The 24,814-nt window shown below is 39.8% G+C and overlaps 1 protein-coding gene across 5 annotated transcripts in view; it reads left to right on the plus strand.

The window, feature by feature from the left end:
* Positions 1 to 6,303: 6,303 nt before the first annotated feature.
* septin8.L (septin 8 L homeolog) overlaps positions 6,304 to 24,814 on the plus strand; it is a 67,300-nt gene continuing 48,789 nt past the window's right edge. The window contains exon 1 of one of the 5 annotated variants that reach the window (XM_018251060.2): positions 6,304 to 6,568. In XM_018251060.2, coding sequence (XP_018106549.1) covers positions 6,539 to 6,568 — 30 coding nt within the window. In that variant the 5' untranslated portion in view covers positions 6,304 to 6,538. 5 annotated transcript variants of the gene reach the window in all.

The following is a 24,814-nucleotide window of genomic DNA, read 5'->3' on the forward strand; positions in this document are numbered from 1 at the left end:
GGAGATAACGTTACAATACTAGAAGTAGACACTGTCTCCTTAAAGGGATACTGTCATGGGAAAAAAATGTTTTTTCAAAATGAATCAGTTAATAGTGCTGCTCCAGCAGAATTCTGCACTGAAATCCATTTCTCAAAATGTTTTCATATTCAATTTTGAAATCTGACATGGGGCTAGACATATTGTCAATTTCCCAGCTGCCCCAAGTCATGTGACTTGTGCTCTGATAAACTTCAATCACTCTTTACTGCTGTACTGCAAGTTGGAGTGATATCACCCCCCTCCCCTCCCCCCAGCAGCCAAACAAAAGAACAATGGGAAGGTAACCAGATAATAGCTCCCTAACACAAGATAACAGCTGCCTGGTAGATCTAAGAACAGCACTCAATAGTAAAAACCTATGTCCCACTGAGACACATTCAGTTACACTGAGAAGGAAAAATAGCAGCCTGCCAGAAAGCATTTCTCTCCTAAAGTGCAGACACAAGTCACATGACTGGGGGCAGCTGGGAAATTGACAAAATGTCTAGCCCAATGTCAGATTTCAAAATTGAATATAAAAGAAACTTTTAAGAAATGGATTTCAGTGCAGAATTCTGCTGGAGTAGCACTATTAACTGATGCATTTTGAAAAAAAACATGTTTTCCGATGACAGGATCCCTTTAACTTTATCTTAAATAACTGCCTCATCCAAAGCCCGTCCTACCATGGTAACAAAAATGAACCTAATTATTTTGTTTAGCTATTTAATACCCTAAATAGATGTTTCTTATACAAACAACAATTTAATCTCATAGCCTTTATGTCAGATTTCAAAATTGAATATAAAAAAATCTGTTTGCTCTTTTGAGAAATGGATTTCAGTGCAGAAGTCTGCTGGAGTAGCACTATTAACTGATGCGTTTTGAAAAAAAAACATGTTTTCCGCTGACAGGATCCCTTTAATTTGTGCCCCTGGCTTTCTCAGGGGCTGGAGATGAGATTTGAGTAATATCAGTAGATGCAGGATTTTGTACTCCTGTCTCTCCTATCTTCTTCAGGGATTGGAGAAAAGGGTTCTAGTAGTACCATTAGACTTGGGCTCTTTAAGTTGTGCCACTCTCTTACATCTTCCTGAGAGACTGAAGATGGGGTTGCAATACTATCAGTAGTCCAGTGATCTGCAGTGTATCATTCTGGCTTCCTAAATTGCAGCAGCATATTTACAGTCTTTAGTCTATCTCAGTGTATTTGTCAGTGTCTAGTTATGTAACGATGTTCTATGCAATTAGAAGGCAGTTTCAAGTATTACTGTAGCTCTTCTGTTTCTCACAGTATGTTATTCTTGGAACAATTCCTGAATTAAGGTAGATAACTTCCTTAAACCTGTTCCACACAGATAATTTATGATCACATCAACAGAACATGCTTGGTGCAGAGAAATGTATGCTTGATACATTGAATTTTTAGACTGTAGCTGTTTTGCATATAGCCCTCTTTACCTTGTATTTGTTGTTGTTTTTGTATGTAATCTTTATATTCAATGTAAACACCCATTTCTTGTACAGCGATGTGGAAATCTTCACTGCATTTTGTAAATACAGGAACATTTCTAGTGTGTGATGCAGCGTAGGGAAAATCATGCAAACTGCCTTTTTTCCACACATTTATAAATAGGCTCATTACTAATCAGTAAAAACCATAGAGGGCGCTACAACCACTGTAATGTCATTCACCAATGAATTCATAAACACCACTACACTGAATTCCCCCATATCATAAATCAAAAAAAGCCAACAAAGTCTTAGGATGACATTAATTATCTGTAATAATAGAACATTACCTTGTACTTGATATAGATGGCATAACAATCCTATTGGGTTTACTGTTTATTTTTAGAAGACGTAAAGTATGAAAGCTATGGATGATAAAACTTTGCTTTTGTTTTCTAACTTGTAGGTGTGTTCACATCTAATTGCTGATTGGTTGCTAGGGGCAATATCACCTGTGATGTTTGTCTCCATCACCCGTGATGTTGCCCCTAGCAATTAGATTTGAACAGTCACATACAAGTTAGAAAACAAAAGCAAAGACCTGACTAGTTGCTATCCTTTTTTTCTTTTTTCATTTTTACGTATGGTGGTCCCACATTACAAGTTGTACTGGGATGGGGTGGGTTTTCTGATGGCTTCCTGGAGGGCGACAGGGTTAATTACAAATCTGGGTGTTGTCTGGGCAGACTGAGAGAATATCTAAAAATATATATACGGTTTTTACAGGTGGGAATGTTGGCAGGTATGTGGGAACTGATGAGAATGAAGATCCCATAAGAAAGAATAAATATACTGTATATGTTTTAGAAGACTGTGAAGGCAACAGGCATATTGGACACAACAGCAGTCTATTTGCACAGCCCTATACAAATACAATTTTGCACCACAACATGTCACCTGATACTGTCTTACCCCTGTGAGCACTCCCATATTTATGTCCCAGGGAAACACTGCTTCCTGTGCAAGGGTCCCATTCTCTTTAGGAGCACCGAGCACTACAATATAAATACATACATAAATGTACATGTTCCACACCCCTGCACCATTGCCACCTAGTCAAGACACCTATGACTAAGCGCCAGAGGGTGCGAAACGCGTAAGGTGGGCCATGTGGGGTCAGTATGTATCTGAATTTTAATGTGAATTTAGATTAAATATTGTTTTACTGAAGAAAAAAGCCTTGGGACAGATATCTTTTGATATAGGAACTTTTTGCATTCTTCTGGCTGACAAGCAAGATTGTGGTGGCAAAATAATAGGGGCGGCATGCCGCCCAGCCGCTTACATCACCCCAGCGCTATGGTGCAGGCACGAATGTGTGCTCGCAATGTTGGGTGGTATATGGGCGGGCACTAGGACTGCGTGGCCGGGTACCAGGACCGTGCGGCCTTGGGGCCCTGCCCACTAAATCCGACCCTGCCTAAAGGTGGCCATACATTATAAGATCTGATCATTTGGTAAGTGGATCTTTCCCGATATGCCCATTTAAGGTGGATGATATTGGGGTTTAATCCAATCATTACGATCAGATTACAATGCCAGATATAAAAGCCATCAGAGAGAGGGCCATATCAACTAGCCAAAGTGGTCCCCAATCTGACGGGAAAATAAAATCTGCCCTATTTCTGGCTAGATATTGGGCGGGGGGCCCATCAGAGGTCCCCATACATGGGCAGATCTACAAACAAATCTAAATAGGGCTAAAGGGCCCAAATTAGGCAGATTAAATCTGTCCATGTATACCTAAAGAAAGGACATGACGTAGCCAAACATGTGCAGCTCTGCATGAGGGAACATGAGGATGGGGAGGGACTTGCATGGATAGCTGGAGCCCTATTGGATAAAACTAGGTTTAATTCTTCTTTAAAGATCTACTGGTAAAAGACAATACATCCTTCTCATATACTACTTTTGCACCTGTACCTACAGGTTTATATTTGTTCCACATTCAAACTGCTGATTTATCATTTATATTTAGTTATCATTTATATGTGAGTGAAAACCATACTCTGTGATTCCACACATAACCCCTTAAATACAGATCCTAGCCAGGTTAGTTTAGAAATTCCCATACTGAGTTCCCATCTACACTCCAGGAGGCTCAGCCTTTATGTGCCTGTCAAGACCAAACCCTGTAGACAAATACAGTGCGCATACAATTAAAATTCACACAGTCATCTCCAGTGGAGTATTAATAAATGGGCATTTGCTCGTGGCCCATTAGAACAGGGGTTCATCTCTTTTCGGCCTAGAAATACAGATTCTGTTATTTTAAGATCAGCTTTTCATCTGTCTATTTTTACTTAAACTTTTTTGTTCAACAAAAGAAATTTAACACATTTATAATGGTCGATTGAAAACATTTTATTTAGCAGTTGTTTTTGTTTTTTCTCTGTGGTCCGTGTAAGTTAAAAGATTGGACTATTTTGTTTCTTGGCACTGAAACTTACAGAAATCAGTGGCTATTCAAGGGTGAGCAGATTTTATCCCTAAAACTTTACTATTTTAAAACAGGGTGTAGTCCAGTATATAATTTCCACCTGGCCATGTAAAAATTATACTTGATGCCAATGTCAATAAGAAAGAAAAATAAAATGATGGGAGGGTAGGTATTTTTTCCAAGCCTAGTACAAACCTTGCATGCCACTAAGTACAGATACGGCACCTGTTATCCAGGAATGCTCAGGACCTGGGGTTTTCTGGATAATGGTTCTTTCTGGAATTTGGATCTTTATACCTTAAGTCTACTAGAAAATCATTTAAACATTAAATGACTCCAATTGCCTCCAATAAGGATTCATTATATCTTAGTTGGGATCAAGTGCAAAGTAATGTTTTATTACAGAGAAATGAAATAATTTATGGATGGATTACTTGGATCAAATGGAGTCTAGGGGATATGGCCTTCCTGTAATTCTGAACTTTCTGGATAACGGGTTCCTGTAAAACAGAAGCCATACCTGTAGATACAGAAAGCCTTGATTGAGCTGTTGTCTAATGGAATGTCGTCTAATGGAAAGTGCTCTGGGTGCGTTTTCAAGTATTTTAATGCCCACATTTTTAGTAGCCCAAAGGGACAAAATGATTGAAATCACTCTCCATTGCCCTGTATGACAATCGCCTAAAAGTGGTTATTGCAGGCAAAATTGCTAAACATTGATTTGGTATGGCCTTGAAGTGGCCCTGCCAGAAGAAGCCTGAAGTGTTCCTGCCAACTGGACTTATCTTTATGTTTGATAAATATTGTACAGTACTGTCGGCAGTGGCGTAACTAGATATTACTGAGCCCCACAGCAAATTATTTTTCAGCCTCTCAACATATTTAGAGGTTGACTTGTTTTACCAGTATTTATTGAAACTTTATATGAAATATACTGTATATACCTCCTGGGCCCCCTGCAGTCGCTGTGTCCGCTTCCTCTATAGTTACTCCCCTTACTGTCGGTACGGTTGCCACCTGGCCGGTACAAATTATGGTTGATCCCAATGTTATTAATAGGGAAAAAAAGATATACTGGAAGGCCGGAATTTTTTTCCAGAATAGGTGGCAACCCTAAGGGGCCGATTCATCAAGGGTCGAATATCGAGGGTTAATTAACCCTCGATATTCGACTAGGAATTGAAATCCTTCGACTTCGATATTCGAAGTCGAAGGATTTAGCGCAACGATTCGAAGGATTTAAATCCAACGATCGAAGGAATATCCTTCGATCAAAAAAACTTAGGAAAGCCTATGGGGACCTTCCCCATAGGCTAACATTGACTTCGGTAGCTTTTAGCTGCCGAACTAGGGGGTCGAATTTTTTTTTAAAGAGACAGTACTTCGACTATTGAATGGTCGAATAGTCGAACGATTTTTACTTCGAATCCTTCGATAGTCGTATTTGAAGGTCGAAGTAGCCCATTCGATGGTCGAAGTAGCCCAAAAAAACTTCGAAATTCGAAGCTTTTTACCTTCGAATCCTTCACTCGAAGTTAATGAATCGGCCCCTAAGAGTAAGTGCACATGCTAAGATTCAGGGAGATTTAATCGCCTCTTCTTTGGGCGACTAATCTCCCTGAAAAGCCTAGAATCTAATTTGCCGGTGGGATGGCACTCGGATCGCTTTGTTTTCTGAAGTTGCCTCACGAAGAAACTTCAAGCGACTTTGTAAAAATAAGAGCACCGAGTGCCATCCCGCCGGCTATTTAGATTTAGGTGGCCATACATTGAGAGATCCACTCGTTTGGCTTTCTGCCAGCTATCGATCGGGGAAACCCGACGGAGGACCCCATACATGGGCCAATAAGCTACCGACTCTGACTTTCTGACAGATATCGATCGGAGAAGCCCAATGACTCAGCCTGTCGACAGCTTTTATCGGCCACCTTTTACTATAGCTTATGTTTGTGCTTTATAATACAGTCAAACTCTTCAAAGCCTTCAAAAAAAGCACAAACTGGGGGGGGAAGGGGCTAATAAATTGACCAAGTGCTGTGTGGCTGATGGTTTCTGGTAGGACATTGTGTATATTCATAAAGAAATGCTCCAGTGTAAATATATATGTAAATAGTCAGTAATGAGCTGGTCCTGCTGCACACAATACTATCCTATGCACAGCTGAATGGTGGCGGCTGGTACATGCCAGTATCCCTCTCCCTCCCCACAGCACAATGACAGCATCACCTTTGTTGCTTTTGGGGAGCGGACTACAAACCCCGACATGCTCTGCTTTTCCTGGACGGAGAGTGGGGGACTGATGATAGCCAGTGATTGTATGATGCCCTTGTTTGTTTAAAAACCAAAATATATAGAAAGCAAGAACAGAAAGGGATCTCGACTTCCCTCAGTGTGAGCGGTGCGATTACCCGTGGGCGGTGGAAAGGACTCTCCGTAATGCAGATGGGAGTTACCAGGAAGTCCAGTGGCCATCTTGGATCCCATTGAGAGCCTCCGAGCTGGGATTAGTGCATCCATTCAGAGCAGGACAGACGCTCGGATATCGCTGCGCTCATCCAGGCCACTATGGCTGCCACTGATGTACAACGGGCTTCGGTGAGTGCGCCAATCACGCTTCATTCTATTGTGTGCGATTTTGCAGCAGGATTGCGGGTGTTTAAGGTGCGCGTATACAGTAGAATCGTAGGACTACACGGCGCAGCGGTTTTCTGTCCACTGAAGACTGTGCGCTTTTTACAGCAACTTCTCACTGGAGAGTGACTGATCAATACACACATCTGGGGAGTCGTCCTTAAACTCTAATTGCAAGCATCCTCCCAGTCCAGGGTCATCTTGTTGCAGGAAAGTGCTAGTTGTAGCCAGTGGGCTCCGATTATTACTTGTCAGATTGATGTTCGGAGAAGTCAGTGTTTAATATAGTTCCTTATTTCCATTCAACTCCCCCTGGGCTTGGGAACACATGACTTTATACAATTAGAACATTCATTCTTAAAGCAATTTTGCCCTCTGCCGCCCACTGTACCACTAAGTGCCACATTTTCACCAGCTGCCAGATCAGCAGGCTCTCAGCACACAACACATGGCAGTGGCAATCCATGATCAGTTGCAGTCTCTTTCTCTCCTACTTTCTGCTGTCTAGTCTTTCTTCTTTAGCCTGGGCTCCTCTGTGTGCTGTGGCCAGAAAGTGAGGGTGACTGGCACCCATGTGTGTACAGCGCCTTTGGGGTGTGTGCGCTGGGTTCATAAATGCTGGTGTGGGCAGGAGTGTTCTTATGAATTGCTACTACTTATCGGATATGTGTCTAGTTTGGATTTCGGAACTTGCGGCGTTTCAAGTTGTCGAGCACCACTTGCATGATTTATTGAAGAAGCAAGATGAATCTCTTTAAGACAAATTCCAAGAAATATTTGTACATACCGGATATGTTTTTTTTCCCCATGGAGTTCTAAACTGATACACATTTAAATTTAGTTTTTCTAACATTCTTTTTCCCTTCCGCTCCCTTTCTCGTGCATGGTTAGTGTTGTCTGGCCCTCAGCTTGCAACCGCTACAGCACTTGCCCTTGAGAATGTTGGCAGTTTTAATCCCTGTCCTGCCTGCCAGCTGTTTGACAGCAGTTCCCGCTCACCCCACTATGGACATCAAGAGCTATTTTGCTTAGGCCTGTAGTCTAACAAATCATATGGATTTTTTTTTAACATAGAATGGGCATCAGGGGGCAGATTGGTGTTTCACTCCACCAGTGCATTTGCCAGTAGCAACCAAACAATTATTTTCTTTCTACTGTATTTTCTAACTTGTAGTAGGCTATAAGGAATGAATTGCTGATTGTTGCCTATTTCATTTTTATTAATGGCCTCTTAAAAACAACCTAAACCTGACTGTGTGCCGCTGGACCAGTATCAGAAAGTAGTGACCTAAAAGTCTACATGTATTTTGAATACATGAAAAGAAACATCATTGCATATTGTTTGCAGGGTGCATATCCCTTTCAAAGGGCTTGTAACCTTTAGTTAGGGATGTGCCGAATCCAGGATTTGGTTTTATATTTAGCCAGGATTCGGCAAAATCTAATCCAAATCCTTAAAATGTGATTTTTTTCACAAAACAAGTGTGCGTAGCTCTTTTTCCCTCCCCCACCCTAATTTGCATATGCTAATTCAGATTTGGTTCAATGTTAAACCAAATTTTTTATGAAGGATTTAGGAATTCGGCCTAATCCAAAATAGTGGATTTTGTGTATCCCTACTTTTAGTATGATGCAAAAAGTGATATTCTGATATAATACACAAAAGCCATGAATATCCTGTAAATTATATCCTTATAAACGGTGAGTTCTGATGTCATCAGTTATAAACGGTGAGTTCTGATGTCATTTCTGTCACATGACTCACTGAAATTTGTGTATTATAATAAATAAGAAACCCCCAGTTGTAAAATATGAGGATATTAGAAGTTACCTCGGAGTTCCATGACCTGTATAAAAACACTCTGCCTTCGGCCTCGTGTTTTTATATGGTCATGAAACTCCTCGGTAACTTATAATATCCTTATATTTTACAAGAGGGGGTACTTTATTCACTATATAATTTGCAATTGGTAGGGATGCACTGAATCCAGGATTCGGCCTTTTTCAGCAGGAGTCAGATTCGGCCGAATTCTCGTGCCTGATCAAATTTGCATATGCAAATTAGGGAAGGGAAATCCCGCAACTGTCTCAAAACAATGAAGTAAACTGGGTTTTTTTTCCCACTTTTTCCCTTCCATCACTAATTTGCATATGCAAATGAAAATTAGGGTTCAGTTCGATATTCTGCTGAATCTTTCATGAAGGATTTGGCTGAATCCCAAATAGTGGGTTCAGTGCATTCCTAGAAATTGCTAGAGTCCAATTTACCCTAGCAACCATGCATTGATCTAAATAAGAGATTGAAATATTAGTAGTAGAGGCCTGAATAGAGTAATAATAACAATAGATTTGTTTTCTTGCAGAGAATGTGTGTTTTTAGACGGGGGTCAGTGAAACTATAAGGGTAAAGGCACACGCTAAGAATTGGGGAGATTTAGTCGCCTGGCGGCAAATTGTCTCTGCTTCGGGCGACTAATCTCCCTGAAAAGCCTTCCCGTCGGCTAGAATCGAAATCGCCGGCGGGATGGCACTCGGAGAACTTTGTTTTCCAAAGTTGCCCAAAGTTGCCTCACGAGGAAACTTTGGACGACACTGGAAAACGAATCGCCGCCTGCGATTTAGATTCTAGTCGACTGGAAGGCAATTCGGGGAGATTAGTCATCCGAAGAAGAGGCAATTTATTGCCAGCCAACTAAATCTCCCGGACTCTTAGCCTGTGCCCTTACCCTAAAGAATCAGAAGAGTTCTTCTGTAAGGAAAAGCCATTCTGGCCCAGGGTAAAAGTTTATCAGCTTTAATCACTTGAGAGAGCCTAACAAATTGGCACCTCCTGCAAAGTGATTTTAAATGGTCTTCTCCTTTAAAATAATTGAAAAAAAAAAAAAAAAAGTTCTCCTTGGCTTGTGAAGTCTACTGTCAGTCTAGAGGTCTCATACATGGTAAATCCATGTTTACACAGGTGAGTTTTATGGTCGCTTCTAAGGGGGAGTGTGAGAGAAAGCTGTCTCTTTCCTTTCTTGGAATGAGCCCGTCTATCCTTAATACGTGACACAGTAACTTGGATGCCACAGGGCATGCACAGCATTTTTGTAATGAATTATCCCACATTACCTATCAACATGTGCAGAGGAAACAGATTTGTTGGCAAATGGATTGGAAACACAGTGCTGAGCAATGCACTGCAGGGTATTTTGGCACAGAATCTGCTGAAACAGATCTTTTGAGGAATCTGCGTCATTTTACTCCTGGTATGCAGAAATCTCTATTTTTATCCAGAGGAAAAACTTGTCCCTGGTAGCTGAAAATCCTGAACTTATGTGAATCTGCTGCTGCACGGCTAGAGTTTGCACATGGTGAAGCTGGCCTGTGCATTGTTTACACCTCAAATTCAGACTATAAGTGTCTGGCCACACAAGCAGATTAGGGGTAGATTAGTTGCCCCAGTGACAAATCTCCTCTTCTTCAACAATCTCCCTGAAGTGCCTTTCCCCTGCCCTCCACTGGCTAAAATGAAAATGGCCTTGGGGAAGGCACACGTGGCACTTCGTTTTCTGAATTCGCCCAAAGTTGCCTCACAAGGAAACATCGGGCGACTTCGGAAATCGTACCGCCGCGAGTGCATTTCCGCATAACGATTTTCATTTTAGCCGGTTGAGGGCAGGGGGAAGGAAGTTCGGGGGGATTGTCGCCCCTAAGAAGAGGAGATTTGTTGCTGGGGCGACAGCTACAAATCTTCGCTACTTCGGGCGAATAATCTCCCCGAAATGCCTTCCCACTGGCAAGAATACGAATTGCCGGCAGGATGGCATACAAATCGCTTTGGGTTTCCGAAGTTGCCCGAAGTTTCTTCGTGAGGCAACTTCTGGAAATCCAAGGCGATTCGTATTCTTGCCAGCGGGAAGGCATTTCGAGGAGATTAGTAGAGAAGATTTGTAGCTGGGTAACTAATCTCCCCATCTGCCACCACCCTTATAGTCTGAATTTGAAGTGTAAACAATGCATGTGCCAGTTAATCTCAGTTCTGATATCTTTTAAATTTACACAAAGTAAGCAGTCACAGCAAACAGACTTTCATGTCGGGGAGATTTCTTGCCCAAAATAGAGCTGATTTGTCGCTGAGTGACTAATCTCCCAATCTGCCACCACCCTAAACACCTGCATTGTTCACAGCTGTAATATCTCTGTTGTTCACACCCCTTAAAACCTGCACACTTCACAGTATTGTGTGACTGTATGTAGCAAAGTATGAACTGTTCATTTAAGAGTGCTCCTGATAAGATTCCCTGTCACCTACTGTATTCTGACTTCCCTATGCTCCCTGTTTGTGCCATACTCTGCCTGTCCTATGCTTCCTGTATGTGCCATACTCTTTTTTTTTTTTTTTAAAAAACTGAACTGAACTTCTTTATTTGCCTTTTTCTGATTCTTTCCAATTTTCAAATGGATGTCACTGACTCCATATAAAAAAGCAAATGCTTTGTAAGGCTACACATATATTGTTGTTGCTAATCATCTTTCTACTCAGGCCCTCCACTATTCATATTCTAGTCACTTATTAATATAAACGCATGGTTGCTAGAGTAATTTAGACCCTAGCAACCCGATTGCTGAAATTGCAAACTGGAGAGCTGCTCAACAAAAAAGTAAAATAACTCAAAACCCACAAATAATAAAATATGAAAACACAATGCAAATTGTCTCAGAATATCACTCTCTCCCTCGTACTAAAAGTTAATTTAAAGGCGAACAACCCCTTTTAGTACAATGGAGAGAGTAGTATCAATGGCTATGGTAGGGCAAAATGGTGATTTTATCACTTTGTGTTGTCAAACATGCATATGTTCAGGTCGGCATCCCCATACAGAATTTTGGGGCTTGGGTTTAATGGTGCTCTAGAAGTGCTGAGAATTGTAGTATAAAGGTTGAAGGGGCATATAATTGTAGTACAAAGGTTGAGGGGCCATACATTGGACATTCCTATTTTATATAAGGAACCTGGCTTGGCAAAGTCTGTTTTGTCCTATCTCTGAAAGGAGCACTGTGCAAAGGAACACTTGTATCCATGTACCCTGGTACAGAGGGCAAAGAAAATTGAATTTGCTTATTATGCATATTGTGAGCAGTATATGTCAATCTAGCTACTGATATATTGATTCATTTAGGAAATCTTGCTCTAAGCAATTAAGGCTAAATAATGAAAGAACAAAAATAAGAAATTCTAACATTCTGAAAATAAGAACAATTAAATATACAGTACTATACAGGCCACAGTCATTTGCTGCAGCGAAGCATAAAAATGTCTTCCACTTGTGCAAGAGAGAATGTTGTGTCATCCCCAAATGTATGCTCAGAATGTTCCATAACCTGTTAGAACAGAATTTGTTTGAACGTTTCTGTGGCACTTGTTTTACAGGATGGGGGGAGAGAAGTTTGCCTACATGTAGGTTAGTGTCTTTCACTTGTGTGAAGACCAAATATTTAAGGGGATGGGTGGCTAACTTGAAGCCTTCCAGTTGTTGTAGGGCCACTTTACCAGTGTCCCCCTCTATTTAGATTCTGTGTGTAATAGAACAACAGTAGGGAAGGACCAGGCGTGGGTGTATTTGTGTGTTCTGTTTGTGAATTGTTTATAAATTGGTGGGACCACAAATGTAAAATGTGGGAAAACTTAAAATCAGGGTACTTAAAATCAAGGTTTCACTGTACTGTTCTTTAGGGAAATCTGTAGGGGTCCCATTTAATAGAACTTTGTTTTTTTTTTTTTTTTTCTCTGTCTGCCTCGTGAGAGCATCTGAGCACCATTAAGAGCTTCTGAATTTGATGTGTGCGTGTAAATTGTGTGTGTGTGTGTGTGTGCAAATATTTCTACACTGTGTGCATGTTAATCCAGGCAAATTAAGTTTCTGGCGTTGCAACTGTTCTGGAACAGCGACTCTGAGCATCTAGCTGCCAGCTCTGCTTAAAGTTGCGTATCCCTGAATAAATCTTCATTGAACTGTGTATATATGCTAAAACCGTACCTGACAGTTTTTATCAGCATAATTGTCAGATGTGCTTCCCCATGTTGTCATGCAATGGTTTGTTTGCAACCCAAAATTAGATGCTCATATAAAATGCTGCTTCAAGTCCTTTGGGCTCTTTTAGGTACAGGCACAAGAAGAGTGTGTGTGTGTGTCCTTGGAACTCCCTGGTTGTAAGTTCTTAATGAAGCACAAGCTACGGTGCATTCCAGGTTGCACCACGTGCTCCACATATTCCTTTCCTTTTGTATGCAGTGTGGATAGTCTAGATTCACCACAAACTCCATAAAAAGATTGCAACCACAGAATTCCAATGGGATTAAGTGCAGATCACAATAAACACTGCATTTTTGCACTTTACTCCTTTCTGATTTTTGATAAATGAGTCCTCTTATGAGGTGCTTGCACCTTTTTTGCACCACCATGTGCAGGACCAGCAGTCTCTCTATACTCATGTTCTTTCTAACTTAAATCATGTTTTGTGACTGATTTAAAGGGGTGGTTCACCTTTAAGTTAGCTTTTAGTATTTTATGGAATGGCCAATTCTAAGCATCTTTTCAACTGGTCTTCATTTAAAGTTTTCTTTTAGTTATTTGCCTTTTTCTTTCCAGCTTTCAAATGGGAGTCCATGACCCCCATCTAAAAAACAAATGCTCTGTAATGCTACATATTTACTATTTTTTATAACTCATCTTTCTATTCAGGCCCTCTTCTATTTATTTTCCAGATTCTCATTCAAATCAATGCTAAGTCACTAGATTTATTTGGACCCTAGCAACCAGATTGCTGATGTTTGCAAACCGTAGAGCTGCTCAATAAAAAGCAGTGTGTCAACTGTATTTTATTTCTGAAATAATTAAGGGTATTTATGTTTTAATTTGTTTATATTATCAGTTGTATTCGGTTTCGGCTAAGCTGAATTTTAAAATGCTGGATTTTAGGGCATGTGAGCATTCTATGAAATAAATCTGTGACGCTTGTACATATAATGTGTGATATTTGGCTAGATTTAATTGTACTTTCTGTAATTTTGTTTCTTTGACAGTTAATTCTTGGCAACTCCCAAAGCCTCTTTGTGATAAGAAAAGTGCCACCTGATATGCTGAGGCTCCTACTTGTTAGCGCTTGCAATAAAGAGGTTCATTTAGGTGTGTCTGTGTGTCTGTGTGTGTGTGGGGGGGTTGTCACTTGCCATTTTTCATGTTAAACTGAATATTTGAAATCTGCTGTAACAGATAAAACTGTAAGATTATTCTAAGGTGGACTTTTAAGGAGTCAAGCTAGTCAATTGGTGAATAAATATTAGTAAAGGCATTTTTCAAACAGAAAATCTTCACGTGGCTCCTGTGTGACATTGCCTTGCAATAACAGATGACTTGAGGAACTGTGGCAGGAGGAATGCATATGACCCTTAGGCTAACTATACATTCAGGAGCAAATAGGATAGTTATAGCCATTAAAGGGGTAATTCACCTTCAAACAACCAGTTGTTTTCAGATAGATCACCAGAAATAACATCTTTTCCCAACTACTTTCTGTCTATCACGTTTTTCTAATATTGAAGTGTAAAGTGTAATTTTTCGCTTTCTAAAGCAGCTCTGGGAGGGGGGGGGGTCACCGACCCTGTAAACTGTTCTTAATTGATACATTTAGTTGATACATTTCTTATTTTGGTCCCTACTGAGTAGAATCTCTGGGTTTCATTACAGGCAGCTGTTAGAATAGATACAATAGTTGCTAATACTCCAGAGATGCTGCTGAGAAATGTATCAACTAAATGTTGCAAAATTGTAACAGTTTAAAGTGTGTGCCTGAATTACTGAGCTGCCAGACTGAAACACCAGAGACACGAACATTCAACTTTAAACTTTGATTTTGGAAAAACAGTAAAAAATAAATAATGAAAAGTAATTGAAAAAAAGTCTTTATTTCTGAAAAATTAACTGAAAAAAGTATTTGGAAGGTGAACAACCCCTTTAAAGGGACTGTTCACCTTTCAGCACTTTTTTTTTAAAGGGATACTGTCATGGGAAACATTTTTTTTCCCCATAATGTATCCGTTAATCGTGCTGCTCCAGCAGAATTCTGCACTGAAATCCATTTCTCAAAAGAGCAAACAGATTTTTTTATATTCAATTTTGAAATCTGACATTGGGTTAGACATTTTGTCAATTTCCCAGCTGCCCCAGGTCATGTGACTTGTGCCTGCACTTTAGGAGAGAAAATGCTTTCTGGCAGGCTGCTGTTTTTCCTTCTCAATGTAACTGAATGTGTCTCAGTGAGACATGGGTTTTTACTATTGAGTGCTGTTCTTAGATCTACCAGGCCGCTGTTATCCTGTGTTAGGGAGCTGCTATCTGGTTACCTTCCCATTGTTCTTTTGTTTGGCTGCTGGGGGGGAAAAGGGAGGGGGGTGATATCACTCCAACTTGCAGTACAGCAGTAAAGAGTGATTGAAGTTTATCAGAGCACAAGTCACATGACTTGGGGCAGCTGGGAAATTGACAAAATGTCTAGCCCCATGTCAGATTTCAAAATTGAATATAAAAAAATCTGTTTGCTCTTTTGAGAAATGGATTTCAGTGCAGAATTCTGCTGGAGCAGCACTATTAACTGATTCATTTTTAAAAAATTTTTTTTCCCATGACCGTATCCCTTTTAACTTCAGTTGTTTTCAGATAGTATACCAGTTACCTGGTTTTTCAGTTACATTCTTTTTTTTTTTGTGACTGATTTTCTATTATTGAAGTGTAAAGTTTTATTTTTCACTGTTGACTCTGTAAACTGTTCTAAATTGATACATTGGTTGATACATTTTTAATCATTTGTCCAGCTGAGCAGAATCCCAAAGTTTCAGTGAAGAATAAGTAAAACTTTTTTTCCTAACTCTTACATTACTCTAAACAGCCCTCAGAAAAACATCTCTTTCTTCCTCCATTTTGATTTTATTTCGATTCGACAGTACAAGCAGCTGAAGTGCAGCTCTCTCAGCTACTGAACCCCCTCTCTTCTCTAAACCTTTCTCTCTCTCTCTCTCTCTCTCTCTCTCTCTCTCTCTCTGATTGTGAAGACATCAAATTGGTGTCTACTGGACATGCTCACTGCCTCCGCTCCAAAACAAATGACGCAGGTATGTCCTGTAGGTACCCATTTGCAGTGTTAACATATAGTAAATGAAGGTTCAGGAGGGAAAAGGGTCGGAGCTTCAAGCTAGACAAGGAAGAAGCTAAGAAAAACTGCACTGCAATTATATAATATACCCTATTTAAGTACTATAAATCGGTGTTTCCTTCCATTTCTTTGCACATAAATACACAGTAATGATTGAGCATGCAAAATGTATCCTGCACACAGTATATTGACCGTTTAAGGGAAGAAAGCTGGTCTGGTGCCATCTATTAGCTTATCTACATGACAGCAAGCAATTGCTCTAATTGGCGTATGTGTTTAGTTTCAGAAAATCCCATATCTCATAGCGATGTAATCAAAAGGAAGCATATGCTTAACTGCTATCTGTTAATTGCTCCTGGCTTGGGTGTATTGTGTTTAAGGTGGGGAGCAGGGTTTTTAAATATCCTCTTGAGATTCAAAGAGGATTTAAAGGATTCTGTTATTAGAGCATTAGGGTAAGGCCACACTAAGCGATAGCACGGCGATTTGACTCGCCGCGACTATTCGCCGCGACTTTTAATCCTCAATCGCTGGCGAAACTTTGGCGCTGGCGTCTATGGGGAATCGCTGCGTAAAAACACACGCGGCGATCTTTTTTCTATTGTCGCTCGAAATCGCCTAGCGAGGCGATTTCGAGCGACAATAGAAAAAAGATCGCCGCGTGTGTTTTTACGCAGCGATTCCCCATAGACGCCAGCGCCAAAGTTTCGCCAGCGATTGAGGATTAAAAGTCGCGGCGAATAGTCGCGGCGAGTCAAATCGCCGCGCTATCGCTTAGTGTGGCCTTACCCTTAGGGCATTAAGGTTACTTCTATGTTTACACCACTTAATTTTCTGCATATATGTGATTTATGTTTTTAATGAAATACTGGGCACATCCCACTCAGGGTTCATTACTTAAATCCCAGAAATACTGCTGAATGGCTTAAAATATTAAGTTACACTGACTGTGTCTCTTTGTGTATATAATCACATACCAAGCTGAAAGGCAACTTAAAGACATACTGACACCAGAAAGTAAACTTTTTTTTTTTAAACGTCTATCATAACTTTTTTTCATGCTATACTTTTGCCATAAAAGTATTTTCCCAACGCTTTTAGTTCTATGATCCCCAATGTTTCTCTATGAGGGGGCTGCCATATTTATGCAGCAGTAGGCCTTAGAAACTCTTTACAGGTTGAAAAAGTTCAGATTGGCAAAACAGTCAGGTTAAGGAACTTCAAGTAACAATTACTTACAAAAGCAGACCTGTCTGTTAAAAAACGATCAACATGGTCTATGGGTAACCTTTAGGGGCCGATTCACTAAGGGTCGAATATCGAGGGTTAATTAACCCTCGATATTCGACTAGGAATTAAAATCCTTCGACTTCGAATATCAAAGTCGAAGGATTTAGCGCAGATAGTTCGATCGAACGATCAAAGGATAATTCCTTCGATCGAACGATTAAATCCTTCGAAATGAACAATTCGAAGGATTTAAATCCAACGATCGAAGGAATATCCTTCAATCAAAAAAAGTTAGCCAAGCCTATGGGGACCTTCCCTATAGGCTAACATTGACTTTGGTAGCTTTTAGATGGCGAACTAGGGGGTCGAAGTTATTTTTTTTTAAAGAGACAGTACTTCGACTATCGAATGGTCGAATAGTCGAACGATTTTTACTTCGAATCCTTCGATTCGTAGTTGAAGGTCGAAGTAGCCCATTCGATGGTCGAAGTAGCCCAAAAAAAACTTCGAAATTCAAAGTTTTTTAACTTCGAATCCTTCACTCGAAGTTAGTGAATCGGCCCCTTATTGTTCATTAATAATGTGAAGAATAGTTTTTAGTGACTTTGAAAGTCCCTTTATTTCAGTGGCATACCTAATGCTTAGCTCTATTCAATCTGAAGCTAAGCCCTCTGAAAGCCTGACCCTGCAACTTTGTGGACAGACTGCACATGGGCACTTCAGGACAATTGCTGTCTAGGGCAATTGAAAGATTTAACATGGGCAAAAAGTTGTTTTGTGAAGAACTGTGGGACAGAGCTGTGGAAACCCACAAATCAGTTGATGGTACAGATTTTAAATACCCCCCCCCCCAAATACCACAGTTTCAGATGCTGATGAGTAGGTAAACCCTCTCCCGGGTATATGATACACCCCTCATAGACCCAAAGATAGCGTTTTTCCTGCAATCTGATAAATTATCAAGGAACCGATCTTGGGGACTACCAGTTTGACTGAATCATGTCATGGTGACCTACTGTCAAGCATGGTGGTATTACTGTATATTTTAGGATTGTGTCCCATCGGCAGCGAGGACTGAAAGTACTTTTAGAAAGGGAAAAAAATTTTTCCCTCAGCAAGAAAGTGCACAAGGCCCTTGCCATTAGTGAAAGCATTTTATGGTGATACTCCTACATTTTATTAAATGTTTTTGTTCAGACGGTGACTGTGACACCTTCTGGCTTCTCCATAGATAGTGATGGCTTAATTCTTTTAATGTGAAATGGCTGTCTGGGTGTGGTCTGGAATATGAGTATGTCTTAAGAGTTGCACAACAATGTATTACCTGTTGTGTGCTTTGCCACTTATGTTTCCTTTGCTCCACCACCTTCCCGCTCTTTTTTTGTCTGCTCTGCACTTAAACGTTGTGAGAGTTGCTTGTAGCCAGACCGTATCAGGTGAATGTTTAGTCGGCACTTTGCCACTCATGACAGCCCTGTCTGGCTTAGTTTCCCAAATCAAAGTTAGCCAAGAACCTTTGATCTGCATCCAAATTTAGGACAAGGGCCTGATAAACTGAAGTATTTTCTCTTTACTTTTCTGCTTCTCTTCGTTTATATCAGGCATTAAGATAGAAACCAGTCAGGCAAATGCAGTTGTTTAGAAGTTTTGCTGTAAAAAGTGTCCATTTGTAACAAAATAAATACAATTGTTAATTCATTTTTAATTGCTCCTTTAAGTTTTCACAAAAGCTTGCAATGGTTTAGCAGCGGTATACTGTTTGTTTACTTTTACCACAGCTTCTTTGGCTGATGCCAGACGGGGTTGAATTTCAGCCTGCTGAAAAGTGCATGCTGAGAATTTCAGTATGGTGTGGTGGATTTTGTTGCATTTTGGCACCAAAATTCACCACGTGTGTCTCCCCTGGCCAACGCAATCATTCTAGATACAGGCAAGGTAAAAGGCTTATGCCAGCATACGGTCTGAGTCCTGGCCTGTGTTTTTCAGCAGGCCGAGATTCAGCCCTGTGTGGCATCAGCCTTTATATCTTAATGCAAAGACACAGGTAGAGATTTGTCGCTGCAACAAATAGTGGCAACTGTTGGCCATACAGCAAACATCCCGCTATACATTGCGACGACTTATACATAATCCTATGGCCACTAAATCGCCTCAATCGTGATTTTTAAAAAAGTTGCGCCGATGAATCCCCGTCTCTTTCTTCACCCTAAGTGTCAGCTTGTGAATGCTGTGTTATTATGGGTGGGCTTCAACTGCACAACAATTGCTTGAATGGAGGATTGCTGCATAATTCATTTATATCATTTTAATATTTGGCAATAAATGATGGCAGATCACAAATCAAGTTCAAATTGATTCAGAGCTTTATGTGGGTGCAATTATACTAATAGTTTTAATGCTGTAAGTATAATCCAAACTCAAATCGTCACAAATGTTTAAAGGGGTTGTTTGCTTTCCAAACACACTTTTTTCAGTTCAATTGTTTTCAGATTGTTCCCCAGAAATAAAGAATTTTTTCAATTGTTTTCAATTCGTTATTTTTTACAGTTTTTTCAAAATCTAAGTTGAAAGTTTAATGTTCCTGACTGGTGTTTGTGTCTGGCGGCTCATTAATTCAGGTACAGACTCTAATGGCTCTTACTCACAAGCGGTTGTAGATGTGCTCCCCTGCGTTCTGTTTTTCTGCGTTCATGCCACAGGGGAGCACAGGAATAGACGCATTACATTTTTTCCAATGGGACTGTACTCACACAGGCGCGTGTAGGCGACGAACGCAGGTTGAGACGCAACATGCTACATTTTTCCTGCGTTCGGCACCTACACGTGCCTGTGTGAGTACAGCCCCATCATGTAACCATTAAATTAACCCAATAGTATTGTTTTGTCGCCAATATGGGTTCATGCAGCTTAGTTACTTTCAAGTACAAGCTACTGTTACATTATAAAGAAAAAGGAAATACATTTTTTAAAATTAGAATTATTTGAATAAAAAGTACTCTGTGAAAGATGGTCAGAGCGTTCTGGATATCTGTTTTCCAAATAAGGGATCCTATACTTGTATTATTTATTCATTTTTCTGTACAGCTATGGGCCCTGTTATCCAGAATGCTTGGGACTGGGGGCTTTCCAAATAAGATATTTCTGTAATTTGGATCTTCGTACCATCAGTCTACTAGAAAATCATGTAAACATTAAATAAACCCAATAAAATTATTTTGCTTTTAATAAGGATTAATTCTATTATAGTTGAGATCAAATACAAGGTACTGTTTTATTATTACAGAGAAAAGGGAAAAAAATTGATTATTTGGATAAAATGGAGTCTATGGGAGACGGCCTTTCTGCAATTTTGATCTTTCTGTATAACTGGTGTCCAGATAACGGATCCCATACCTGTAGTACATAGATGCTTAATTGACAGTTCATAAGTGATTAGTAATTATTTTGGCTGCACATCACTTACTTGCATTAAAATCAGTGAAGCTGGCAACATGAATCAGAACTGAATTAAATTGAGATGCACTGTATGTATTGCACAGGGATGATTAGGCAATGCCAAATGTAACAAAATAGTAAAAGAGATATTAAATGTAATGAGTGTACCTTGCATTTATTGATGTTTATTTTGCATTAGACCAGTAAGATGGTTCAGCATCATTTACTGAGCTATACAACCACTCTAATTTAATCTAATTTAATCCCTTATTCCTATCTATCTGTGGATAGAGGGTTACTCATTTTTTTATATATCAACTTTCATGGCTAGGATGTGGATTTTATAGCATTTTTTTAGTATTTTATATGACTCTTTGATAAGGTTTGATTTAGGTCATTGAAATCCCTTTGCTCTTCAGAGAAATGTGCATCAAACCCCATGGAAAGCAGAGGGAGTTCAACGAATGCTCAAGACCTGGGTTTTTCTGAATAACGATCTTTCTGTAATTTGGATCTTCATACCTTGTCTTCTACTACTACTACTACTACTACTACTACTAGAAAATAATTTAAACATTAAATACACCCAATGGGATTGTTTCACCTCCAATATGGATTCATTATATATTAGTTGGGATCAAGTAAAAGGTACGCTTTTATTATTGCAGAGAAAAGGGAAATCATTTAACATTTTTAATTATTTTATTATGTAGTCTATGGGAAATTACCTTCCTGCAATTTGGAGCTTTCTGGTTAACTGGTGTCCAGTCAAGGGATCCCATACCTGTACCAGAATCCATCACTTCAACATGGAACAAGGTTTAGCAGATGGCGGTTACTTCTAGGGGGAGGAAGGGGCCTGGGGAGCTTGGTTGCAAAGTCTGACCCCTGTACTGTTGGTGTCTGAGGATTTTTGTTTCTCTGTGAAAAAAGGAATATTAAAATGTTTATTGCCCCCTTTTTTCCTCAGAGACCTCTGTCTAAAAATACCACAGCATTTCTTTCCTTCTATAGAGTATACATGGACTTTTGTATCAGATTTCCGCTTTTCAACCTAAGGGTCCAGTCCACGGGCTTGAGCATGCTCAGTTAGCTCCTCTCTTTCCTCCCCTCCCTGCTCTAATCTCAGCCCAGAGCTATGAGTAAACCGTGAGATACTCAGGCAGGAATTGGTCACACCAAGCTGATATGGCAGCTGCTATCCTAAACAAGCAGAGAGAGCTTCTAGAACTGTTTACTCAGCAATGGTAAAAAGCATTCTGCAGAATAAATATAGTGTTATAGCTTGCACTATTGTGACTAATCTATTGTCAAGAAACTGCTTCGGTAGCTTTCCTTCTCCTTTAAATTGCCCTATTGTTGTGTAATAGAGTATGTTTTGCCTGCATCTAACTCTCCAGTATTCAAAATGTAAATTTTATGTTAGTGCAGAGCAGAGAATCAAGGAATTCCTGCCCTGCTGCCTGCATTGTGCAATGTGCATTCCAAAAGACAGGCAGGACACATGACTTATTTGGTGCTTATTGGGGACTTGTATGCTGCTGTGACTTAGCAGTGAATGTTTTTTCATGTGACCTGAACTCCTTTCTGAATCGTATTCATTTGAAAAGTATCTTGTATCAGCTCTTGCACTTGGGCACACACAAACTAGTTATACATTCAGCATACACACTGATGTGTGTAAAGACATATTTTGCATTTATAAATAAATTCATGTAACAACATTGGCAGAAAGAAGATGTCAAACACTGAGAGAAGATCCAGTAAGGCAACTACTCTCAGTACTACAGTAGGACCTTTTGACTGGTCCTGTCCAGCTGCAGCCTACCACCTCTACTAACCCCCCCCCCCCCCGCACCTCAGAAAAGCTTTCTTGGGATTTAAAGGGCCATCTCTTGTAGACTCCATGTTAATCAGGTAATTCAAATTTTAAAAAATTATTTCCTTTTTATCCATAATAATGAAACTGTCTTGTGCCTAAGGAATTAATCCTTATTGGAGGCAAAACAAACCTATTTCTGTCTATTTAACATTTAAATGATTTTCTAGTAGACTTAAAAGAGACATATAAGAAAAATTAAAAAAAAAATCTAATTGTGAAGTCAGTGATGTATAATATGATGCTGGTTTTACTTTTGGGTGTAAATTAATATTGTCTTTAAAAATGGACCCTTTACTCAAGTTTCCTATAGATGTTCACTGGTCCCTTTCTGTGTTTCAAATGAGGGTTGGGCGTGTCCTGACGGTCCCTGCCCGAAGCACATAAGGAGGTGGACAGCCAATCACAGTCCTATGTAGTCACACAAGCAAATACATGCTTCAGTTCCCTATCAGGTCAGCCTAGCTGCTGGTTTTTATCCTACAGCGCGATGTGCTGAGTGCCTCCGGCTCCCCTGCACAGCCTGGGAAAGGAGGCATCGAGAAGTGTAAAGATGGCCGGGACTAGTTGGGTTTTGCAGAAATGTTCAATAAAGTATTCAGAAACAAAACATTTTAAAGCACATTGCTTCTATATCTAAAAGAGTTTAATGCAGTGACACATTCTTGTTTTTTACATACGTCTCGTTTAAGGTGTGGATATCCAAATTAAATAAAAATTCCTTATCCCAAAACCCCCAGATCCTTGAGTATTCTTGATAACAGGTCCCATAGTAATTTTTTATTTTTTTGTTTGTGAATGATTTACCTTTTGTTCAACAGTTCGGTTTCCTCAGCTGGTTGTGCAGGTCTCGCTTACCTTTACAACTAGGCAATGATTTGAATGACTGGAAGACAATTAGCACAAAACCTGAACAACAGGACAAGCAACAAAAATTAACAACAATAGAACAAATTCAGCCTCAAAGAGTTGCTGGGGTTAGTGATTCCAACAACCATATCGTATTTTGAATAGTTTCTATAAAAGTGCCACGCAGGTACAGGTACGGGATCCGTTATTTGGAAACCTGTTATCTATCTCCCACAGAATTAATTTATCTAAATAATCAAAATTTTTAAAAATTATTTCTTTTTTCTCTGTAATAATAAGGGTTGGGGCAGATTCGGGGAGATTTAGTCGCCTGGCGACTAATCACCTCTTCTGCGTGGCCACAATATCCCCGAACTGTCTTCCGTTTGCCTTCCTCATGCTTGAATGAAGAATTGCCTGCGCTAATGCACTCGCGTCGCTTCGATTTCCAAAGAGATTGTCACCACGCAGAAGAGGTGATTAGTCGCCAGGCGACTTAATCTCCCCGAATCTGCCCGTCTGCCCCAACCCTAAAACAGTACATTGTACTTGATCCTAACTAAAATATAATTAATCCTTATTGGAAGCAAAACCCACCTATTGGGTTTATTTAATGTTTAAAGGATTTTCTAGTAGATTTAAGGTATAAAAATCCAAATTATGGAAAGATCTGGAAGACCCCAGGTCCCGAACATTCTGGATAACAGGTCCCATACCTGAATTAGGAAGGCAGATAAAAAGCTATAAAAAAATTAAGATCAGCTGAAAACTTGCCAAGAATGAGACTATTTAATTTGAAGGTAAATGCTTCATAAATCACTCAGAAAAATATATATTTTAATGTGTAACTGCAAAGCTGGCTAATTTTTGTAGCTCTGTTTATGTAAGTGAATGTAGAGTTGAATCACTTTTCATAATTAATGAAAAATTCATGGGTTACCATAGCTTCACAGACTGCCTTGCACTTCTGTTGGAACCAGGGGTATTATACAACTTTATTCCTTGGCACAAATGCTTTTTCAAGTTGATAAAAGTTTGCTTTTCTTTGCTATCCTTCATATGAACAAGCCGATAATGAATGTTTTGATTAGATTATTAGAAAAACTTGCAGCAGAAATGAGTTTACACAGTCCTGGCTGTTTCAGATAGATACGGCATCCGTGTTAAACTGCAGTGCAAAATGACTTTCTTTCATTGGTGACATTGGCCCTGGGCCCGGGAGTGGTTACATTCCACTTGCCCAAACTTATTTTACTACATTGTTGTGTCTCTATTAATAATAAGGTTTCGAGATTATCACAAGGGCGTAGGGTAGTTTTATTAAACTGAAAGACATAATAAACATTTTTTATCACAAAGAATATGATAGTAGAACAGAGAAGAACATTTTTGAGTATTTTGCAGCAGCTAGAGTGATAAACCACCATGGGAATATGTAGGTGCTTGTGCTTTTGGCTGATGGATGGGTACTGTACGAGGGGCCACAAACAGTATGTCATTTATGTTCAAGACTCTACATTTTGGGCCAGTGGCATGTGGAACAGTCAGTGGCATTCTGTTTTTTTCCAACAATACACCAATAAAACCTTCCTCTGTGAATCACATTTAAGAATTTGCAGGTAATA

The sequence above is a fragment of the Xenopus laevis genome, chromosome 3L, assembly GCF_017654675.1.
Source record: "Xenopus laevis strain J_2021 chromosome 3L, Xenopus_laevis_v10.1, whole genome shotgun sequence".
Taxonomy (NCBI): Eukaryota; Metazoa; Chordata; class Amphibia; order Anura; family Pipidae; genus Xenopus; species Xenopus laevis.